Raw genomic sequence first — 23,647 nt, 5'->3', positions numbered from 1 at the left:
GTGACAAATTGTTGTGCTATCTGGGGTTCTACAAAAATTTCGACAGATCTAATGTGGGGAATATTCTTGTTTCCCTTTTCGATGAGTGAGACACTGCACGACATCGAACTTAATGCGCGGCTCTGTCCCATCCCTGCGAGGAAGTTTACTTTCTACACCGTATATATAAACCACAGTTCATGTTTTGTTTTGACATTTACAAAAAATTCTTACACAGATTTTTAATAATGTCCAATTTATTACACATTGATGGTAGTTTAGGTGAAGGAGTAAGTAATTTTTTAATTTTTGTAATTTAATAGAGATGGTTTTAAAAATTAATCTTGTGTTTGTATAGAAAACTTATAAATTTAAATTTAGGTTATTTCTTCTAAAAATTATTTATTCGTAAGCAAAGTATACGAGTGTAATAAATATTTCACCTGAATTAAAGGCGAAATAATAAGGTATAATAATATAGCCTAATTAATTTGCTGTTTAGAAAAAAGTTTTTTTTCTATAAGAGAAGTCGGTTAAATTAAAATTAGACAAAACTATACATTTCACAATTCGGATCTTCTATAAAAGATTCGAATTGTGAAATTTCAGCTCCGTGAAGTTGGCACTGCCAATATAAGGAAAATAGATTTTGTTGTATGGAATCGTTTGGTGGTCGTTTGGTGGTGTTTGGTATCCAAGTTTGGAGGTTTGGTAGTCAAAATTAAGAAAGTTACAACGATTATAAATTTTCAGTGCTAACTTCACGGCTGCACTGCACATTTATATATTTTTCGAAAATTCCTTTTGACATCGTTTGGTGGTCGTTTGGTGGTGTTTGGTAGTCAACTTTTGAGGTTTGGTAGTTGAAATTATAAGAGATAATCAATTTCTAAACATTTTTTCTTGGATGCGCATAAGGGTGCGCATAGCCGTATGGCGCAAAGATTCAAATTTTAATTTACTACTTTTACATTTTTTCCTACAATTTCGGGTGCATGATTTCTCCCCAAAGCCCAAAACATCGAATATCCAAAACCGCGAAAACTTAAATTATCGAATGTTTACTTAATCGAAAAACTAAAATTTCGAATATTTATTTAATCGAAACGCCAAAAGTTCGAATATTTGTTTATTAACGTTAATAATAAATAAATAAATATAATGTTTATTAACGAAAATCTAAACAGTCGATTGTTTAATTAATCGAAAACGTAAAAGTTCGAATGTTTATGTAATCGAAAAACTAAAAGTTCGAATGTTTATTTAGTCGAAAAACTGAAAGTTAGAATGTTTATTTAATCGAAAACCTGAAAGTTCGAATGTTTATTTAACGAAAAACTAAAAGTTCGAATTCTTATTTAATCGAATAACTAAAAACTCGAATGTTTATTTAATCGAGAAAGTAAAAGTTCGAATAGTTATTTAATCGAAACCTAAAAGTTCGAATAGTTGTTTAATCGAAAACCCAAAAGTTCGAATGTTTATTTAATCGAAATACTAAATATTAGAATTTCTATTTCATCGAATCCCCAACTGTAAGAATACTCAAAAGATAGAATTTTCAAGAATTTTTCTTAAAAATTATTAAAAATAATTTATATTGAGAAGAATTTTAGTTAAAAATTCTAGAAAACAATTGAATTGAAATGTTGAAAATAATTTTATAGAAGTATAAGATTAATGAAAAACTATTAATGTTTCAGATAATTTCACAAGTCAAGATATTCGAAAATAAATGTACTGCATAAATTTTTTTGTTTAAATAATCATTTTTAGTATTCTTAATTAAAAATCTGCCTGCAAATTTGGGAAAGGTCAGGTAAAAATAAAATCAAATTTTTGTAGCAACCCTGATTAAATTATATTTTAAATTTGCAACTAATGACTTGAAAAATTTCTTTTCCAAAAACTTAAATAAAATACTTAAAATAATTAATTACTAATTTCTATAAAATTGTAATTATGCACCCGATTTTAATTCTCATTAGAAAAAAACTAATTTTGAAAATGTTTTGAAATTTGGCGCTAAAGTAAAAAACCCTATAAACTTGTCCAATTGGAACAATTCAAACAACATAGAAAGTGAAGTTACATGCCAAGAAAAATTCTATCTTTTGAGCATTTTTACAGTTGGGATTCGATGAAATAGAAATTCTAATATTTAGTATTTCGATTAAATAATCATTCTAACTTTTAGTTTTCCGATTGAATAAACATTCGAATCTTTAGTTATTCGATTAAATAAACATTCGAACTTTTAGGTTTTCGATTAAATAACTATTCGAACTTTTAGGTTTCGATTAAATAACTATTCGAACTTTTACTTTCTCGATTAAATAAACATTCGAGTTTTTAGTTATTCGATTAAATAAAAATTCGAACTTTTAGTTTTTCGTTAAATAAACATTCGAACTTTCAGGTTTTCGATTAAATAAACATTCTAACTTTCAGTTTTTCGACTAAATAAACATTCGAACTTTTAGTTTTTCGATTAAATAAACATTCGAAGTTTTACGTTTTCGATTAATTAAACAATCGACTGTTTAGATTTTTGTTAATAAACATTAGAACTTTTGTTTTTTCGATCAAATAAATATTCGAACTTTTGGCGTTTCGATTAAATAAATATTCGAAATTTTAGTTTTTCGATTAAATAAACATTCGATAATTTAAGTTTTCGCGGTTTTGGCTATTCAACTTTTTGGTATTCGATTCATTAGATATTCGATGTTTTGGGTTTTGGGGAGAAATCATGCACCCGTACAATTTAACTTTTAAAATTATGTAGTGGACAGTATGTTATAAGATTTTTTGCAAATTGTATGTAGATATGATAAGAGATTGTGAAATTAAGAAAATAATAAAACATTAAATTAAATGTAAGATATTTCATTTGCTTGCTTTTGAGCTGTGACCGCACCCTAAGTCAAATCGACAAAACGTCGAAACATGAAAATGGTGCCCTAAATTACTTGAGGAACATTACGTCCCAGTCCTGGGCTTTTCATGGCAGAAATTGTGTTCGTAATTGGCCAACCCTGTATGTGACTATGTGGTTACACCTTAATAGATCACTTTTTCGGGAATCCCTTTTGCTATCAAAAGACGCTAAATTATTGTTATTGTTGATTGATGCTATTTATTGTAATTGATTATTGTTATTCATTGTTTATATTCACTGCTTTGACACATCGAAGACTTAGTTGGCCTCCCATTTTTGGCCTATTGTGGCTTATAAAGTAAGTATATAGCATTTATACTTTTGACTTTAATTTATTAATATTATACATAGCAGATATGAGATAATTTCAAAGCGTTGAAATTCCAGTGATACTGTAAATATAACTTTATGAACTACTGTTTATATATATATTCCTCTTCATGTCCACGAACCTATATATGTGACGTTCCTTGATGAAAGGGACCTTAGCTGTTTTTAACAAAACTAAAATTTGCAGTAAAAATAAATAATAGTCACTAGTTTTCGGTACAAACTATTAATATTTAATTCTTTATTATATGCGCAATATTTTCAGTAAAAAGTACTTTTGATGTTAAATAATAAAAAGTAGATTCTTAATATAGTGAAAACTACCAAAACATAACCTAAAATTTTAAGAAGCTAAGGTCCCTTTCACCGTGGAACGCACATATGCTCTTATGCTTTTTGATCATGTACGTGAAACTATGATCATGTTAATAATTTGAATGATTTTAAGAACTAATGCATTTTTCGATTTTATTTCCAAAACTCTAAAATAGTTTTAATTCTAGTTTCGGAAAGAGAATTGAAAGTAAACACAGAGGTTAACATTATATTTGATCTATCAAAGAAGCAAGAACTTTGACAATTAAACATTTTAATATTATTTAATTAGTTTATTAAGACTAATATTTACAAATTTGCAATTTTATCTATTGGAATTTGTCAAAAGGTATTCCTAATGCTATGTAGAATACCGTTTAGTAGAATTTTGACTAAGATAAATTTTTAGCAATGATTACTCTCCGTTTTATTAATTTCTATTATTTGTACGATTTCTTTTTTTTAATGAATAGTCATTTAATAAAATGCTAATAATGACAAAAAGTTTCTGTTAAATGTTCTTTTAAAAAATGAAAGTTCAATCAAGTGAATTTTCGATCTATTTATTTAAATCACAAAGAAATAACGTTTGGTCAAATAACAATTTACTTTCAACTTTTCAAAATCTCCTTCTTTGAAATAAAAGTTAAGTAAAATAGAAATAAATAGAAATTCATTTTAAATGTAAATTTAATTAAATATAAGCATTGTAGGAAATGAATATTTAAATAAATAGAACAATAGAAAATAGATTTAAATAAATTTAGTTAAATAGAAAATTGATGTTCTTAATTTTGAAATATTGTCAATTAAAATTTATTATTTTTGAGGAATATATGAAAATATCTCTTTATTCTTTATATTATAAATAATATTGTACATTTTAAATTATAGATGCCACGAGCAGCAAAAGTCTCAGTCGAAGAGGCTCTGACTGCCATTTGTGAACTCAGTGAAGATTTAAAAGATGGTTCGTTGCCTCCATATACACATGAGTTTTATCAAAAAGTAAGTCAGTTATTAAACCGAAATTGGAGTGCTCATAACGTATATACAAATCTACGAGAAAATAGAAGAAGTTTAAAGACTGAGGTCTTTAAGAAGCTAGGAATAAAAGAACCTTCGAAGACATCATCAAATGTTGAATGTGAAAGTCAAGAACTTATTAATTTTTACTCTGATGACGATGATGACGATGATGACGCAGATGATGGTGTAGACAGTGATGAAATAAATAATTCTTTTAGTGAATTATTTAAAACAAAAGACAGTGAAATATTTAATATGTGCCTAATAAATGAACTTTGGGAAAAAATGAAGCCAGTCTGCAAAATTTATAATGGAAAGGAATTTTTAGTACTTACACCAGGTGTATGGACGGACATTGTTGCCGACGAATTTTGGAAAGAATTCAGAATTCCTTGCGCTTTCACTTTTCGTTACTGCAAAGTATCAGAGAACCCAGAAAAAATTTACGTGAAAATTCAAGGCCGCTGCAAAAGTAAAGAATGCAATAACGAATTTCTTGGTTTCATTGAAGAAAAACCAATTCCTGGAAGCGACGTTTGGATGAAAGTGAATTGCAAAGATACACGACAAAATTCTCACGAAGAAATGAAAAGGCAGTTGCGAAACAAAAAACGCCAGGACATCGGAAAAGAAGTCATCACAGAAGGAGCCTCAAATTACAGGAGAAAGTTAGCTAAAAAAATTCAAAATTTAGGCGATGTTGAAGCTCCTGTTTTGTATAAAAATGATGTCATCCGAAAATTAATTCAAGAGACTAATGACAAGAAATTAGGAGTAGATGCAAAGGATGGAAACGATGTACAAAAAATTTTAACCAAATTAAAATACAGTCCTCAATATGCTGGAACAATTCATGAAATTGGGAATGATAAATTTTTTCTGATTTATTTCTTGCCGGAGCAGGTTTTCGTGTATAAGGAATATTGTCGCCTTTTTAAATATTATATAACTGTGTGCATCGACAGCACAGGAAGTCTTGCACTTCCATTACAAATAGCCGAGAACATTAAATCGCCCCACATTTTTCTATATGAAATAGTGATCAATTTTTTAGGTGTCACACTGTCTGTAGGTCAATTATTGTCAGCTTCTCAAACCACAAATAAGATCCTTTTTTTCTTGAATGAATGGTTAACGTCGGTTGATATAAAACCTAAAGAAGTGGTATGTGATTATTCGAGAGCACTATTGGGCGCAATAAGTCGATCGTTTAATCACTTATCAATCAAAGAATACATTCAAGATTGTTTTTACGTTTTACAAAAACAAAATGATAAAATCATGAATGATATAAGCTTTATAAGAATTGACGTGGCCCATCTCGTGGCAATTTTTTGTAAGCAGAAGTACTTTGCTTCCAGAACTCAGGCAGTCAAAGATTTCCTAATACGTTGTGTGGCATTAATGATATCGTGCGACGAATTGGAAAAATTTCGCGAAATTCTTTTATTAACCTTAAGAATTTCCGTACATCAATATGGTGGACAAATGCTGAATAGTACTGATCCTTCACCGGCAGAAGATGCAAGAATAAAACTGCTCGATTTTATTGGATGTGCAACACATGATGCAATTGACCTTATTCCAAAGGAAGACAGTCCCGAGTTTAAATTATTAATTGAAAAGCTTTCTGTCAGTGGATTAAATCCAAATAAACAGGATCTATTTTTAAATGAGGAACCAGAATCAGCAGAATGTATTAAAACCTGGATAAATGCCATTAAGCTTGAAGCCGAAAAAAATAAGAAAACTGTGTACAGTATGCCGAACCCATATTACCTTCCAGGTTTCTTCAATCACCTTTGTAATATGAGTAAAGAATTCCCATTATGGACAGCCGTGATGAAAAACAGTTTTGATTCAAATTACATCAGACCTTCATCTTGTTATGTTGAAGGGGATTTTAACCAGTTGAAAAACAACATTCTGAAACATGTTCATGGTCCTTTAAGAGTGGATAAGCTGTTTAAAATTCATTATGAAGCATTAAAGGGGCAAAGTGTGTTAGCTTCCGCTAAAATAACTCAAGTACTTATGTTACCAAAGAACACAGTAACTAATCCTCGTCAGATTCTCTACAAATATCAGCAAAATGAAAAACAAGAAAACAATGAAAACCAACAATCTTCAATTTCAAATACTCTTCTATCTTTTGATGAACATGTTCCACAGTCTCCAATTATGAACGGCAGTAAGATTTTTAATACTTCCAATGTGAACAATGTGGTTGACAGCAATGACAATTCATCTTCAATATTATTAAATAATGAATCTTTTGTTAAAGCGTCAACAACACAAAATTTAAATGCTGAATGCAATTGGAACACAGATGATTTACATGAATTCGAAAACTGGAGAAATAAAGGGAAACATGATGATTTCTTGGTTTTCTGCTCGTCAGAAAATAATAGTAAAGTTAATAAGGTTTTAAAAAAAGATGAAGAGAAAAAGAAACGTCCACTTGAAACCACAGAAAGAAAGCCTTCAAAGTACTTTCGCAAATTTCCCGAAATTCACTCCCATCATGATATTGCTTCTGCTTTTAATAAGCAGTTCACTACTTCATCAAAACATTGGCTTCTCATAAACGGATCACGATTTACAAAACCGTTAATAATTGACGATCGACGCTACTTCTTGAAAAATACCTGCCAATTTGACGCCATTATGCAAATATTGTTAACAAGCGTAATGGAGGTTCTCGAATATTCTATGCATACTGAAAATTCAAATAATAGCAGTTGCCAATTTGTTCACATGCTTCTTAAATCTGGAGCAGATATTTCTAAGGCTATTAATGTATACAATGCAAGATGCTTAATATTGGTAGATTTTGAAAAACGCAACAACAAAAGTGATACAGAAATCGAATCTCCAAAAATGTTGAAAAGTATCAATGTGTTTTCAAATGTAGCAGACATGTGGGAGTTCATTATGAAAGATGAACCGAGTGCGTATCGAATGATAAATTGCAAGTGTGGAAATTCTGAAATGGAGGAAGTGCCTTATTTTTATTTAAATCCAAAAATAATCGCAAAAAATGGATTTAAAGCTCTTCAAGAGGCCCTGACTGACACATGGGGAAACGTTCCTCTTGAAAACTGTAAATGTGGACAAAAGCCCTTCAAATCTCTGAATCTAAATGCACACATTTTCATAGATGGTGACGTAAGGAAGCTAGATGGAAAAGCAACACCACAAACTTGCAAAGCTTCTGAGCTTCCTCGATATATTACTTTATATGGTTCAAAGTTTCGGTTAGTATTAAAGTAATTTACTCATTTTTAGAAAAGCAACCATTATTTAAACTTTTACATCATTATTTAATAGTTATATTATCTTTAAAATCACATTAATTAATATTATATACGTTTACTTATAGGCTGACTGGCATTATTCTTTTTAATGGAACGGATCATTATACAGCTCTCTGCACGACGAAAATGAAAAAATGGGAAATATATGATGATCTCGGTTCAAAAGTGACTTCATCAAACGATAAACAAATTCAACCAGGAGGGATTATTTATATCCGAATAAATGAGCAATAAACATTGTTCTGAGATTTAGAAAGTTAAAAGGAAACAACTGTTAGAAAAGAATTGATTTATTTTGATTAAAACTAACTTCCTATTTCGTTTAGAAGCTCTAATCTTAAAATCTTTAAAGACTTTAATAATATTATAGAATTGAGTAACAGTTAATGAATTAACTGTGCTGAGCATATTAGCAGTATTGCCAATTAAAAAGATACTTTTAATTGTTGTTCTTATTATTATAGTTCTTAGTGAAAGTTGATAGCAAACTGTGCCGAGCAAATTATCAGTATTTTAACAATAATTCAAAATGTATAGTATTAATTGATTTTTCTACTTTTAAGTAAAACAAAAATTATATTGTAAAAGTTGTAAGTTATACATTGATATCTGAAATTTATGTACCTATATATATTTAGAAATTTCACTCATCTGAAATAGTAAAAAAAATTTACGACTTATTAGTATTACTAGTGTGCATCAAACTAAGCTAAGCATATATTAGCAATAGTGAAAATTAAAAAATAGTTATTTTTTTTATTATAGTTTTTAGTAAAAGTTGATACCAAACTGTGCCGAGTAATTATCAGTATTTTAACAATCAAAGTGTCGTTTTAATTGTTTTTTCTACTTTTAAAGAAAACAAAAACTGTATATTGTAAAAGATGTAAGTTATATTTCTATATCTCAAATTTATATGTGCCATATACATTTGCAAGTAAAAAGAATGTATGCCTCATTATTACAACTTGTAAATATAATACCAAAATGTACATATATATTATTTTTATGTACTTAAATGTTAAGAGTTATGTAAGCATTAAAAATTAATATCTGTCATTTTTAATATTTGAAAAATTTATTTTATAGAAAAGTTTATGCTCAAACAATCATGTTTATATACCTATTATGAGATGAATAAACAGAGTGTTTAATAGCAATTTATGAAAAATGTGACTATCAAACACTCAAAAAAGTATTTTTGTGTTATTTTTATTATTTATAGTTTAAATGCATATACATAGAATTTAATTAACGTTTTGTACAATACTATTAATGAATAAATTTAAAAAATAATAGTCTGAAAAATTATCAATATTTTTATGTTTAAAAAAGTGTGAAGTTTCTATTTCTTAACATTCTTTGAAGTTTTAATTAAAGAATTATTTTAATTCAGGTTTTCAGTAAAATTTTGAAGTTAAAATCATCAAAACTTACGAGTTTATATATTTTTAAAAAACTCATTTAAGCTCAATTCGTGAAAAATAATTCAGTTATAAATACTTAAAATAATTTAAAAAATTTTTAATTTCTCAATTTTTGAAATCAACAAAATTTTGAAAATAAGTTTAACTCATAAATAAAATTTCCAAAATGATTTAAAACGAATTTTTGAAATTTTTAATTGATTGAAATTTATAATAATAATTGATTTTTTCATTGATTAAAATTCTAGAATTATTGAATTTTTAATAGATTAATATGTTCATAATAATTCAATTTTAGTAGGTGGTCACTTTTTCTAAAAAAATATTTCCTAATCCTTTTTTCTAATAAGATTTGGTTGTTAAAATGTATTATTTTTATAAAAATTTTTTTAAAAAATATGTTTTTTAAAAATATGTAAAATAAATTTGTTTAACAGAAATTTTTTTGAAAATTAGTATTATGCTAAAAATTTATGTTATGTTTTTAATTAATAATAATAATTTCTTGTGATGCAATTATTTTGGCAGAGTTTAATTTGTATGAAAAAGCAATTAATAATATTTGTCCTAACTTGAAATTCAAATTTACTAGAAAGAAAACTAGAAAATGTTTTAGAAAAAGTGTACACCAATCCTAAATTTTTTTTTTACTTAAAATTAGGAATAATTGAATTTTATTTTATTGCAATTTGGATTAATTGAAGTTTTAATTAAATGGAATGTGTAAAAAAATGCATAAATTTTTATCTTTAGACAATATTAAAAAAATTCTGTGAATTTTCCTTCATTAACCTGACTGCTGGATACCCTGTATAATGCTATATTTAAATTTCGGTTCATTTACTTTTACTCTCTTTAAAAAAAGACTTAGCAATTGTTTATATTTTTTATAAATTTAACGAAACTAAAACTTAGAAGTTGACTACTAATTAACACCACCAAACGCTCATCAATCACGATGCTAAAAGAAGAGTTTTGAAGAAGAAATAAATGTACAGTGGAGGCGTGTAGTTTTTTTATTGAGTATTATCAAATGTATTTGTATTTGCAGAAAATATTCTAAAATACTTATTTATAAATTTACAAATGAAATTATAAGAAAAGAATTCAAAAGTAAAACATACTGATTTGAATTTATGCGCCAGATAACCGAGTGGGCTTATGTTAAGGTACTCCCACAGCTCGATGCTAGCCAGCGAGAGTATCTATTTAATTTAATGTTTCATTATTTTCTTAATTTCACAATCTCTTATCATATCTACATAAAATTTGCAAAAAATCTTGTAAAATACTGTCCACTAAATAATTTTAAAAGTTAAATTGTAGGAAAAAATGTAAAAGTAGTAAATTAAAATTTGAATCTTTGCGCCATACGGCTATGCGCACCCTTATGCGCATCCAAGAAAAAATGTTTAGAAATTGATTATCTCTTATAATTTCAACTACCAAACCTCAAAAGTTGACTACCAAACACCACCAAACGACCACCAAACGATGTCAAAAGGAATTTTCGAAAAATATATAAATGTGCAGTGCAGCCGTGAAGTTAGCACTGAAAATTTATAATCGTTGTAACTTTCTTAATTTTGACTACCAAACCTCCAAACTTGGATACCAAACACCACCAAACGACCACCAAACGATTCCATACAACAAAATCTATTTTCCTTATATTGGCAGTGCCAACTTCACGGAGCTAATTTCTGTTAAGTGAAATTTTTTCTATCGCAGTTGTATATACTTTTAAAAATTCCGGTGAATTTTACATCGAAGCATGTTATAAACAAAGGATCTCTCAAGCCTCAATATAAAGGTGTTTTCATATCCCCGGAATGTTTGGTAAACTTTTTTACTGAAGATGTAAATGCATCACGGTCATGCAAACCTATTTTCATAGCGGGTAATTTTAAATTAAATATATGTATGAAAAACATTTTTCCAAAGAATCTTATAAAAATCGAAACCACTTTTGACTTCAAAAATTCATAACTTTGACAAAAATTAAAGGGGCGGTACAAATTAAAATATTATTTATTTCTAAACGTTCACGTCCCACAAATTTATTCTACTTTATAAAAAAATAGTAGGGGGTCCTTTACGTTTTGCTTTACATTTTGCTTCCTCATTGTGTGAAGCAAAAAATTTGCTTCCTCGCGGAGGAAGCAATGAATTTCTCTACTTCATTTGATTGATTTAAAACATTTCAAGTTGAAAAATGTTTCAAATTAATTAAATTTTTTGAGAAATTAAAAATTAAGAAAATTTTAATTAATTTTGGGTAAAACATATATAATTTATATATATATTAGCAATCGATTCGTTTCAATGCAAGGAATACGATTATTTTATGTATAAACTTGAATTTAAATAAAAACAAAATTTTTTAGCTAAAATATAAATTTTTGATTTTTTAATTTTCATTAATTCTTTAAATTTACCTCAAATGTATACTTTATATATATCAATCGATTCGTCTTGACGTAAGGAAGACGATTATATTATATATTACCTTAAATTTTTCTATTTATAAATTTTTTTAATTAAAAAAAATTTTGGAAAAAAGACGATAAAATTTTTTTTGGGAGGTATTTTTAAAAATCCTCTCGTCATTTTTGAGAGATTAATGTGATAAATAAGCCTACCAAATAAGCCTATTATTGCCTACCTAGTTTCTGTAAGAATCCAACAATTTTTTTAAAAATTCATCCGCCATTTTTAATTTTGAAGAACTGATGTCAGATTCGTACTCAGCGACTCGAAAAACCCCTCGATACTTAGTTTCATAAGGATCTTAGTAATTTTTAAAAATTCGTCCTTCATATTGGATCCGTCATTTTGAACATTGAATAACTGACATCGGATTCGTAATCAGGGACTCCAAAAATACCCGAGTAACAATTTTCAGGCAAATTGGATAAATTTTTAAAAAAGTTCCTTACTTATTAACAAGACATATTTTTTTTCCTAATTTAGGGAGGACAAGTATTAAGAATAGCTCTTAGTTTGAGTGCACTTTATTCAATTCCAATAGAAATTGATGGTATTCGTGCAGGTCGTCCAAAACCTGGTCTAGCTGCTCAGCATTTGAAAGGTATTTCATTTATATTTGTATAATTATATTTTCATAATATAAATAAAACTCATGTCATTTATTACTACGTTATCATCAGTCTGTAAAGAAATACATCAATTACCAACACTTTTTATAATACTCGGAATATGTTAATGGAGCATTTCATGTGAGATTTTCATCAAAATTTTCTCCTTTGAATGGAGAATTTTTTTCAAAATCTTTATGAAAAATATGAATAAAATACTCATTTTTTATATTTTGATTTGTTAAAAATTATGCAAGTTTTGATGTTTTTAAATTTAATTTTTAAATAGTTTAAAAAATGATTTCTCAAAACGGAGCGCAAGATTATTCCATGTTAATTAGATAGAATATTACTTTATTCAGATTTATGTTTTTCGAATTAATGTTTAATCGAATTTAAATTAACCAGAATTTATACTTAACATAATTTCTATGAAATCAAATTTTTATTTAACAGAATATTCTTTCAACATAATTTCTATTCAGCACACTTTTTATTCAAAAGAATTCTTTTTAACACAAATTTTTTTAGCAGAATTCTTATTAAACAAAATTTTATTTGAGTCGAATTTTTAAATGCAAGAATTTTCATTAAACCAAATCTTGATTTGTCCGAATTTATATTAACACGAAATGTCATTTTTAAAAGAAATTTTAAAACTCAGAATTATCATATTGCAAATGGTCGAACAATAAAACGACAGATATATGTCGGTGCCAATTTTAAAATTGACCAATCACAATTTTTTTGAAAGTTTCTGAATGATAATTCTAAGTTTTAAAATTTCTATTAAATAACATTTCGTGTTTATATAAATTCTGACAAATAAAGATTTTGTTTAATGAAAATTTTGACATTTAAAAATTCGACTCAAATAAAATTTTGTTTAATAAGAATTTAATAAGTATTAATGAGAATTTGTTCAGTAAAAAGAAAATTTCAATTGAAAATTCCACGTGTATTGCCCCAATATTGAAAGGGTTAATTCTCTAATTTTGCTTTAAATGAAGACAATTGAATGACAACGAAAAGCCATTATAAAATTTATAGGATTGATAAATTAATTTATTAAATAAAACAAATTTAGGAGTTGAACTTGTAAAGGAATTGTGCAACGCTAATGTTACTGGAGCTTATATTGGTTCAACACGCTTAGAATTTCGGCCAGGTCCTTTACAGGGAAAAGTACAAGAATACATTGCAGATACGAAAACAGCAGGTTGTATTGGTTTATTGGCTCAAGTGGCACTTCCTTGTGCTCTTTTTGCTCCTTCCAGCCAAATAAATTTAATATTCAAAGGTGGGACAAATGTCCCCATGGGACCTCATATTGAATATCTAACAGAAGTTTTTAAACCCATTCTTAACAAATTTGGAGCTGATTTCGATTTCTCCGTTATAAAAAGGTAAATAATGTTGATTATTAATTAATAAATAAGGTATCAAAACTTTAATTTCGACTATATAAACTATTTATTTATTTTACACTTTTCTTACTGTATAACGCATTTTACAAGTCGAGGAGTTTTTGAAACTTTGACCAAAATAATGGGGGCGCATGAATTTTCCATGAAAATTTCTATTTTAAAGTATTTTATTATAAATAATTATTTTTTAGATGATTTTACAGTTTTCGAATTAAAACTTGACATATACGAATTTTTATACGAATTTTTACATAACATTTTTAGGTATCGAATTTTTGTTTGGTAGAGTTTTTGTTTCACAATCATTTTCTTTATTATATAAATTTTAAATGACAGAAATTCTAATTCACCGAATTTTAATTTGTACGTATTTTTAATTAATAGAATTTTTAAGACGCCGAATTTTCATTGATAAATTTTAAAAATTGCGCCATAATCATTCTGTCAATTATTTGTTCGGCTATTTATAAATTCCGACAAATGAAAACTCGACGTCTTAAAAATTCGGACAAATTAAAGTTCGGTGAATTAAAATTTCTGTCATTTAAAAATTCGATTGAATGAGAATTCTGTTACATTAAAATTTGCTTAAATTAAAATTCATTTATATAAAAAGTCATATAAAGAAAATGATTGTGAAACAAAAATTCTGACAAATAAAAATTCGATAGCTAAAAATATATGTTATGTAAAAATTTGTATAAAAAGAAAATATGTTTAGAAAAAAGTTCAGATCTGTACAAGAAAAACCTGAAGAATGATTTATTAATTTTTTACGTGACTTTCACATAATGAGTTCATAAATATTTTCTGAAAAGTTGACATCTTCAGTGCGTAGCCTAAAAAATTGAGTAACTAGTTATAGTGACTTTGATAAGCATTCATGGAACATGAATATTTCCCACAGTAGAAAAATTGTCATTAAAAATAATTTTTATTTAACAGAATTGTTCTGATCAGATCTTATTATCTTTTTAGAGGATATTATCCAGCAGGAGGTGGAGAGTTTCATTTAAAAGTAAAACCTGTAAAAAATTTAAATGCCATTACGTTAACGGATCCAGGCTTGCCAACGCAGATCACTGGTTGGGCCTATGTTGCAGGAGCTGTTCCCCTAAACGTATGTTTATGAATATTGAATATATTTTAAATACCTTTGTAAAAATTAAAATGTTACTAAAAAATAAATATGTAGAGGTATATTTTGAATAATTTTGTAGGAAGCTCATAAAATGGCTAACAATGCTAAAGTAGTTATGACACAAGGATTATCCAAACATGATATCACAGTTCCACCTACTGATATTTTAGTGTACAAAGAGGATAGAGACGTGGCAGTTGGACATGGATCTGGAATAAAGTAGGTAAAATTAAAGAAGTTTAAACTATTTTAAATTTGTGAATTTTTCTAATTTTCTTTATAGGTTCCCTTTTAGAATCTTTATGACATCATATAAATATCATACATATCATATATAAATATGAAAAATAGGATAAAAAAAGGGTTTGTTTTACATTTTTTTCTCTTAAACTCAATGTTATCCTATTTTTATATTTATACAGTTATTTTGGAAAAAATCTCAGCTTTAAAAAAAATTTTTTCAGGGGTATAAGTGGTTAAAAATGAAAAATAAAAGTTAATTTTGAATAAAAAAGGGAAAAAATTATTTGTCATTGAAAACTACATGAAAAACACAACAAAAACCCTATTGACAAATTAAAATCCATAAAGTTTTGTAGAAGTTATACGGCTTTTAAAATAACAGTATTACCAAAAAAGTCAAAACTTTAATCCCCTCTACTTTTCATAATTTTTTAAAAAATAAGTTTATATTTTGAGATTTTGTTACTTTCATATATAGGACAACAATTTACCAAAGTATTAAGTCAATTCTAAAACTTTTTTTGGTGGGTTGCTTTTTTCAGAGAATGCCTCATGTATGGGTTTCTATTTCAATATCTGAACTAAAATATGTAATAAAATTCTTAAAATTCTGAATGAAGGATTCAATATGGCGGTCGAAGCTTACAATTAGAAAATATCTCTTCGTAATATTTGTGGCTGAAAGGCATAACAGCATAACTGATATTTTTATGAAATTTCCGTTAACACGGGATTTGTGAATACTTAGTGATGCTTTTCAAAGTGTCGTAAGTCCCAAAACTAATAAAAAAATTTTTAATTTTTATACCGTTTTTAGTATTGTTTGCACGACAACTACTGGATGTATATTTGGTGGTTCAGGACTTGGATCAAAGAAAGAACAAAAATGTCCTGGTACAGAAGCTGCAAATCAAATTTTGATGCCAATTTTATCAAACTCCTGTGTTGATGAACATTCACAAGATCAGGTATGTTTTAGGATTCAGATTACAATTTTGGACTTTTTCAAAATTAGTATTACAAATTTATAAATCCTAATTTTTTTTTTGACGCGTAGTAAATCGACGCTTTAGTGTAATTACATTATACATAAAATAAAAATATAAATGTTTATTAAAATAAATTCTCAACTCCGATGTTTTTTAAATAGATAATTATCCTGATGGCTCTTGCGAAAGGAACTTCAAGAATAAATATAGGCAAAAATAAATTAACATGCCACTCGGAAACAGCAATGAAAATAGCAGAAATTATGTTAGGAGATAAGGGCTTGCGTTTCAATTATTTCAAAAGTGGAAATAAAAGTGATGATTCTTATATTTTAGAATGTAATGGAGTTGGTTTAGTAAACGAATTTCTAAAATAAAGTATATGAATAATAAAAATAAAATTATGTGTTTAGAATTATTAAACCTTAAGTTTAAGTTCTCTCTTAAGGTAATTTCTCTCATTTCTTTTGATTTAATTGCCCATGTCATAATTTGTCAAATGATGCAAAATTTAATAATGTTTATGTGACACGCTCTTATATTATAAATTAATATCATTCAGTAATTTATTTATTTATCTGACTAAATGATTAATTTATGAGTTAAAAAATATAATTTTAAATTATAAACATGTAGAATATTTTGAAGATGTTTTTTCTCAATAAACAATAAAATTTTACATATTAGTAAAAAAATTTTCCAATAAATAATGTTGATAGTAAGACACATAAATAAGACTTTCTTTTAGTTGTCGAAGTGGTTTCCAATGTATTTTTGTATGCTGAACACTCTCCCGGGTTCCAAAATTGCGTATGACGTCAGGATTTTGAGTAAAGAGGGGGTAAAGTCTCCGAAAACAGTGTTTTTGAGGGTTTTCTTTATTTTTTTCTCCTAAACCCGACGATTTTATTATTTCTATATAGGCCTAAATTAAAGCTTACATCTTACATTTTAAGACTCATATACGCAAGACAAAAAAAATTTTGAAAAAAATTGGGGTAAAGACACCTAAAAATGTTTGAGAGTTTTCAGTATTTTTAGGGTTCCGTACCCGAAGGGGGAACTCTATTAATGAGACTAGTGAAGCAAGGCATGTACCCCCCCCCCCTAGTGGCCACACGAATTTATCTAGAGGGCTGAAATTTGGTATACATATGTATTTTGGCGTGTAGATTACAGGAAAAATATAGCGAATCTCATAGGAATTGATTATCATAGCGTTGTCAAGGAAAAACCATGAATTTTTACGAAAAATCCCTGAAAATGACTATGTACCCCCCCTCTGGTTGCCACATCTTTTTACATAGAGAGCTCAAATTTAGTACACTTATGTATTTTTACGTGAAAATTACAGGAAAAATATAGCGAACATGATTCGGATTAATTTACATAGCGTTGTCAAGGAAAAATCAAAAATTTTGAAAAAAAGCGTTTAATCCACCTAGCGCACACACTATTTGACCAAGACAGTTCATATTTGGTATACTTACGTATTTTTGCGTGTAGATTACAGGAAAAATATAGCGAGCACGATTGGAGTTGATGATCATATTGTTTTTAAGGAAAACTCATATTTTTAGAAAAAATCATGGATTTTTCGAATAAAAAAAGAAGAAAATTTTATCTTAAGGAATTCAAATTTATACATTTTTACGTATTTTTACATGTAGATTACAAAAAAAATATAGCGAGAACGATTAGAGTTGATTATCATAGAGTTTTTTAGAAAAAACTGATAATTTTTGATAAAAATCATGAATTTTCTTCAAAAAACAAAGAAAATATTATCTAATGGGCTTCAAACTTATACATTTTTATGTATTTTTACATATAGATTACAAAAAAATATAGTGAGCATGATTGGAGTTGATAATCATAGCGTTTTTAAGGAAAAACTGATAATTTTCGTTATATGTGACTATGTGTCTATCTATGTGTTTTTATGCTCACATTACAGGAAAAATTAAGCAAAATTGAAATTTTTCCACATGCCTTCACACTTTAACCCCTTAAATTTTAGGTTTAAGGGTACGGAACCCTCGGTTTTAATGCGAGTGTAACTCGCACTTGCCCGATTTTTTTTCTCCTTAACCATAAATGATAGAGACTTCTATATAGGCTTAAATTAAAGTTTCAAACGTACATTTTAAGTCCCATATGCACATTATAAAATAAAATTTTGAAAAAATGGAAGTAATGACCTAAATAATCTTTTTGGGTGATTTGAACCTAATTTTTTTTCGAAATTAAAAATTTTTTTTCTTTATACGTGCATGCAAAAACCTCGTTTGGCAACCACTTTCAGCTATCCAAAATAGTCGAATCCCTCACTGTACGCGCGGACGATGAGCAAAGTATTTTGCTCACCGTTAAGCGGTGGGCAAAACATTTTGCTCATCGTCCGCGCGCACAATGAGGGAGTCGGCCATTTTGAATAGCTGCAAGTAGCTGTCAAACGAGGTTATGCCTGCACTTATAAAGAAAAATATGGTTCGATACAAGGGGCCAAACGAGCGTTTTGCTCATTACTCGTGTAACGACGTGGCTCGAACTCAAAGCTCGGCTTTGCCTCGCATTGAGGTTCTTGCCACGCCGTTACACTTGTAATGAGCAAAACGCTCGTTTGGCCCCTTGTATCGAAATATACTATTATCTTGCGCATATGAGTCTTAAAGTATAAGATATAAGCTTTAATTTAAGCCTATATAGAAGTGTCTATCACGTCAGGTTAAGGAAAAAATACTAAAAATCCTCAAAAACACGGTTTTTGGAGACTTTACCCCCACTTTACTCAAAATCCTGACCTGATACACAATTTTGGAACACAGGATCGTGTTCAGCACACAAAAATACATTGGAAACCACTCTGATATTTCAAAAAAATACCTTGTAGACCTGTGTAATAGATATCACTATGAAGCCTGGTAAAGTACTTATCCATAGTACTAAATGTTCTACAAATTGCAGCTCGATCTAAGAAAATTTTTTTTTGAATTTTTATACTTCAGAAATTTTGCCTCCTGTATATTCAATTTTTATGTAAATAGAGTGAATCAAAATCAACCGTCGAAATAAGCGAAAATTATGTTTTAGATAAAATAATAATTATAATTTCAATACAAATACATTTCTGAAATTTCACCCTATCAGACCTGTAAAAGAAAAACAAAATACTCGAAATCAGACTACGTTTTATCTTTAGATACATCATAAGGAAAAAGACCTACCATATGGCTGTCTTCGTAACCGAAATTTTTGTTGTGTGCCGGTGTAATATTAAATTACCTACAGAATTTCAATTAATATATCTAAAAATAAGTTTGGTTTTAGTGATTAAATAGCATATGTATAATTCTTTACATAAATCATTTATTAAAAATTTTCAATAAATCGTAACTGATAAGAACGATGTAGTAAATATTTATCCACAGTGCACATAACCATAAAGTAAATATAGGTACTGTTCACAGTTACTGCCTAATATGGAAATTATCCACATTCACCGATAAATATACATATAAATTGACCAATAATGTACACCCACGCACACATAAATGTATATACAAATTATTGCCCGCTTTTAGTCGTTGGTATACGTTATATTCACAAGAATAAAAAACATTATGCAGGTAAACATTAATAAAATATTAAAAAATGTCTTTAACTCTCAAAGAATAAAATTATATTACCTTAATATGAAATAATTACTTAAAATGTTGATAATCTATACAATATTTGTATATAGGATTTAATTTAAAAATATTATATTACTTTATTCTTGTTTTTGTCTAAAAAATGGTTCCACTGCTCGTAGAAAATCTTTCTCAAAGTTTTCGGTAGAAAATCGATTGACAGAGGCCCTAAAAAATTGTTTAGAAATAATTTATTTATAAAAATTAAAATATTATTCGAAAAATACAACTACTACCTTGCTGCGTGTCTAATAGCGTCTCTATCCATTTGATGCATATTTATAATATCTGATATAATTTTTGCATACTCTTCCGGTTGGGAAGCTAAAAAACCGGTCTGGCTTGTTATTTGTGTTTCTATAATGTCAGCCCTAAAAACATTAATAATTATTGTTAAAAAATATTTTTTTATATGTATTTAAAATAAATTTTTCTTTTTTAAAAAAAATGTACCAACTTTGGACCACCTGATGCGTGAGCAATCATAACAAGACCAGCAGCCATGCATTCAACGACACTGATTCCAAAATGTTCATTCCACATGGCATGAAGGCCAATCATTCCTTTTTGTAATTCTAAAATCAATTCAGAATAAGGAACATTTAATTTAAATTCGACATTATCTTCAAGGGCTAAGTGCTTTGATAAATCTTGCATGTCCTTCACTCGAGTTTCGTCTTCGGAATTTCGGCAGGAACCGATAAATATCAGTCGAATCTAAATAAAATAAATTATATTTAAAATTCATTATTTCAGAGACATACCTTACAAGGATGACAGTTTATTTTTTTTATATTTAAAATAAATAGTTCATACTTAAAAAATTGAAAATAAACATTAATTTATAAATAAGTTATTTTAAAAATTTATATTTTGTTTTATTACACTGCAAAAACTATCCGTCTTAAAAGTGCAAAAAACGTCTTGTTTTAAGACACATTTGGTGTCTTAGACGGGAAAAACGTCTTAAAACTAGACGTTTTTTGCACTTTTAAGACGGACAGTTTTTACAGTGTAAACTTCAATGTTTTTGACATTAAAAATTTCTTAACATATTTTTAAAATTTTGAAAAATAAAGAAGTTGCAAACAAGTGAAAAAAATGTCAAAAATTTGGAATGCAAATATCTTGACAAATGATAAAAATATCTAATTCATATTTGGTAAAATTATTTATTTAAGACCTAAAATACTACTTGTAAACAAAAAATAAGAAATATCTGGGACATGACCTTTAACTCTCCTTTAAAATTACTTAGTTCTAACCATTACGGACGGAGGAGTAAGCCCCAAAGTGGGGGAACGGTCCAGAACGAAATTTCGTCACCAGGCAAGTATATGGGGAGGAATAGGTGGCGAATCGGGATTCGCCAATCCTACTAATCCAATGATATTTTAGTGTTCCTAGAAGTTGCATTCATGACTTCTTGCTAGTAGTGATCAGTGCAATCAGGGATCGTGAGGCTCCACTAAAAATATTAGTGTTCTTCAATTGCTGCAGAAACAGTAGAATTATAGTTAAGGCAATCATAGTGTTTCTTATTGCAATCAAGTGATTGTCAACGAGTCCTTGCAAAAAATCCTCCAATCAATGTGATATAAAGTTCAACGTCGCACTATATTATATGCTCATCACCAACCAACGTGCGATAGTGTCTCAGCAATAGATTCAGAGAATATGAACAGTAAGCTAGTTAATTGTTTCACTAATCCTTCTACATCTTCTTTGTTTTTTTCTTTTTTATCATTGCATTCTGAAGTTTTTTTGTCGCTGTTATTGCTCATACGGTTAAAAATGGCAAAAAAACCTGATATTGAAATACGGTCTTTAACTTCTAAGCGCGGTAATATAAAGCGAATGTTGACAAATTTAGGAAATATCTTAAATAAAGTAAATAGTTAAACCTTAATCATGGATTTAGATCCTGAAAGTCGCTTACAAAAACTTAGTGAGAGCTGGTTGAAATTTGATACAATTGCATCGCATTTAGAAGAATTACAACTAGCCAATGAAAAAAGGAATCATGATGAACGTGATAGTTTTAAAAATCGGTATTATAAGCTTTCAGAAAAATTAAAAACAATGATTGGAAAATTACCTCGTTTTCAAGAACTCACTAGTTCTGGAGTGAGCAGTAAACAAACAGCGGTTAATACACGGAGAGAAATTTCTCACTAATTTCGTATGAAAACTAGTTATTCATTTAGTAAAACAACTATTGCCTATAAAATACCAATACCACTCTTGGACATACTAAAATAGTTTGGGTTGTTTCCGAGAGATAAAATGTCGTTGATTCTTCTATACTCGTATGAATGTCATGTAAATATAGTTCTTCATCCTGCCATGCGAATTCCGTTTAAGGCACATACTAATATAGAGTCAAACGTCGAGCGATTATTTACACATAATCTTATTCTTCGTTTATGAAGGATGTAACGCTAATTTAGATATTAGAAATATTAGTTAAAATAATAATATTCCACAATCCCGTGTTTAAATTACGTACTGTGATTTCTCTACACACTACTCTCCGGCATACGAGCCTCTCTCATGGGGAGATTCCGCTGAAACGATCGAGAAACACGACGACGACCTGATATGAACTACCTGTTACCTTTAGTATTGTACTCACGAAACACACTCTTGTTGAGATAATCCGCTGGACGACGATGTGGCTGCGACTTGACCCAAGAAATGAAGACACAAATAAACGCAGATTATTAACTAACAACAACTATTTATTAACAACTTTGTCACTACACGTATTAGTATTAATAGTCCTTTCTAACACCTTTGTCGGCACACATCCGCCTTAGACGGCAGCTCGGATTGATCTCTCGATTGATTATTGCGCGCCCTCTTCCTTCCTGCTGGCCCTTGGTCGGTGAGAATCCGGAAATATCTGGAACTTCCTAATCCTTCATTGGACAACGAACCACCTATACTAAGGAAAACCGCTGACACGCACAATCACACACACATACGAATGTATGACATATCCGACGCTGATACCAAAAGAATTCACGAAATATATAAATATTCTTTAGAATATTTATTATAACGAATACTTCGTTATAAGGAATATTTAGACCTTGGTCACACAACTCTTAATGAAGACCCTGAATTCAGGGAGAATTATTTCCTTCCACATCATGTAGTCATAAAAGAAAACAGTCTTTCTTGTGAAGTTAGAGTATGTTTCGACGGCTCTACTAATTGTAAGAGTAACAATGGATTCTCAATTAACGATACGTTGAAGGTAGGGCCCACAATACAAGAAGATCTATTCTCCATTATCGTCCGTTTAAGGTAATTTCCTCAAGCTATGATTGCAGACATTGAGAAGTTGTACCGTCAAATCAGAGTACCTGCATCATCTTCTTTTCTTGCCACTCGCGTTTTAAAACAATTAGCAACCATCGAAAGTACTAATTATCCATTATAGGTTTACAATCCTTAATTCGTAATTTTTATGTCCATGATCAGTTAATAGGTGAATTTTCCTTTAAAAATACTTCTAAATTGCGTGATGTAATAATTAAAATCTAATTATGATCATCTGCGGCGGCTCTCTGTCTACGGCGCTCTTTGTCGACTTCTAAGGAGCGAGTTACAGGACGCAGTAGAAATCCTCGTGGATTCCTCTATCCTTAAGCCAGGATTAATTATGAAATCAGCTCGCTTTTAACCCCTTTTGGGTCTTCGGCATCTTTTTT

At 28.6% G+C, this 23,647-nt stretch overlaps 2 protein-coding genes across 2 annotated transcripts; one reads left to right on the top strand and one right to left on the bottom strand.

The window, feature by feature from the left end:
* On the top strand, window positions 1-16,637 carry LOC127285435 (RNA 3'-terminal phosphate cyclase). Its single transcript, XM_051311435.1, has 7 exons — window positions 1-269; window positions 12,312-12,429; window positions 13,524-13,842; window positions 14,842-14,983; window positions 15,084-15,223; window positions 16,065-16,215; window positions 16,398-16,637. The coding sequence occupies exons 1-7, from the start codon at window positions 180-182 to the stop codon at window positions 16,611-16,613; spliced, it is 1,176 nt and encodes a 391-aa protein (XP_051167392.1). The 5' UTR covers window positions 1-179; the 3' UTR covers window positions 16,614-16,637.
* A 2,946-nt stretch (window positions 16,638-19,583) lies between these two features.
* LOC127285368 (GDP-Man:Man(3)GlcNAc(2)-PP-Dol alpha-1,2-mannosyltransferase-like) lies at window positions 19,584-20,673 on the bottom strand. The gene is made up of 3 exons (XM_051311350.1): window positions 20,386-20,673; window positions 20,165-20,299; window positions 19,584-20,096 (listed from the first exon to the last, which is right to left on the bottom strand). Exons 1-3 carry the CDS (start codon window positions 20,583-20,585, stop codon window positions 20,009-20,011), a joined length of 423 nt encoding a protein of 140 aa, XP_051167307.1. The 5' UTR covers window positions 20,586-20,673; the 3' UTR covers window positions 19,584-20,008.
* Between the last annotated feature and the right edge of the window lie 2,974 nt (window positions 20,674-23,647).

This window comes from Leptopilina boulardi, unplaced genomic scaffold (assembly GCF_019393585.1).
Source record: "Leptopilina boulardi isolate dan_hultmark-lab unplaced genomic scaffold, ZJU_Lbou_2.1 LbouV2_332, whole genome shotgun sequence".
Classification (NCBI taxonomy): domain Eukaryota; kingdom Metazoa; phylum Arthropoda; class Insecta; order Hymenoptera; family Figitidae; genus Leptopilina; species Leptopilina boulardi.
This window is presented reverse-complemented; position numbering and strand designations above follow the sequence as displayed.

What these genes read in the sequence shown, in the direction of transcription:
- LOC127285435 (XM_051311435.1), top strand. Translation starts at nt 180, where the DNA reads ATGTTTTGTTTTGACATTTACAAAAAATTCTTACACAGATTTTTAATA. An exon ending in AGCTGCTCAGCATTTGAAAG is followed by an intron (nt 12,430 to 13,523) that starts GTATTTCATTTA and finishes AAACAAATTTAG; the next exon opens with GAGTTGAACTTGTAAAGGAA. An exon ending in CAGGAGCTGTTCCCCTAAAC is followed by an intron (nt 14,984 to 15,083) that starts GTATGTTTATGA and finishes ATAATTTTGTAG; the next exon opens with GAAGCTCATAAAATGGCTAA.
- LOC127285368 (XM_051311350.1), bottom strand. Translation starts at nt 20,585, where the DNA reads ATGCAAGATTTATCAAAGCACTTAGCCCTTGAAGATAATGTCGAATTT. An exon ending in CACGCATCAGGTGGTCCAAA is followed by an intron (nt 20,300 to 20,385) that starts GTTGGTACATTT and finishes TAATGTTTTTAG; the next exon opens with GGCTGACATTATAGAAACAC. An exon ending in GCTATTAGACACGCAGCAAG is followed by an intron (nt 20,097 to 20,164) that starts GTAGTAGTTGTA and finishes ACAATTTTTTAG; the next exon opens with GGCCTCTGTCAATCGATTTT.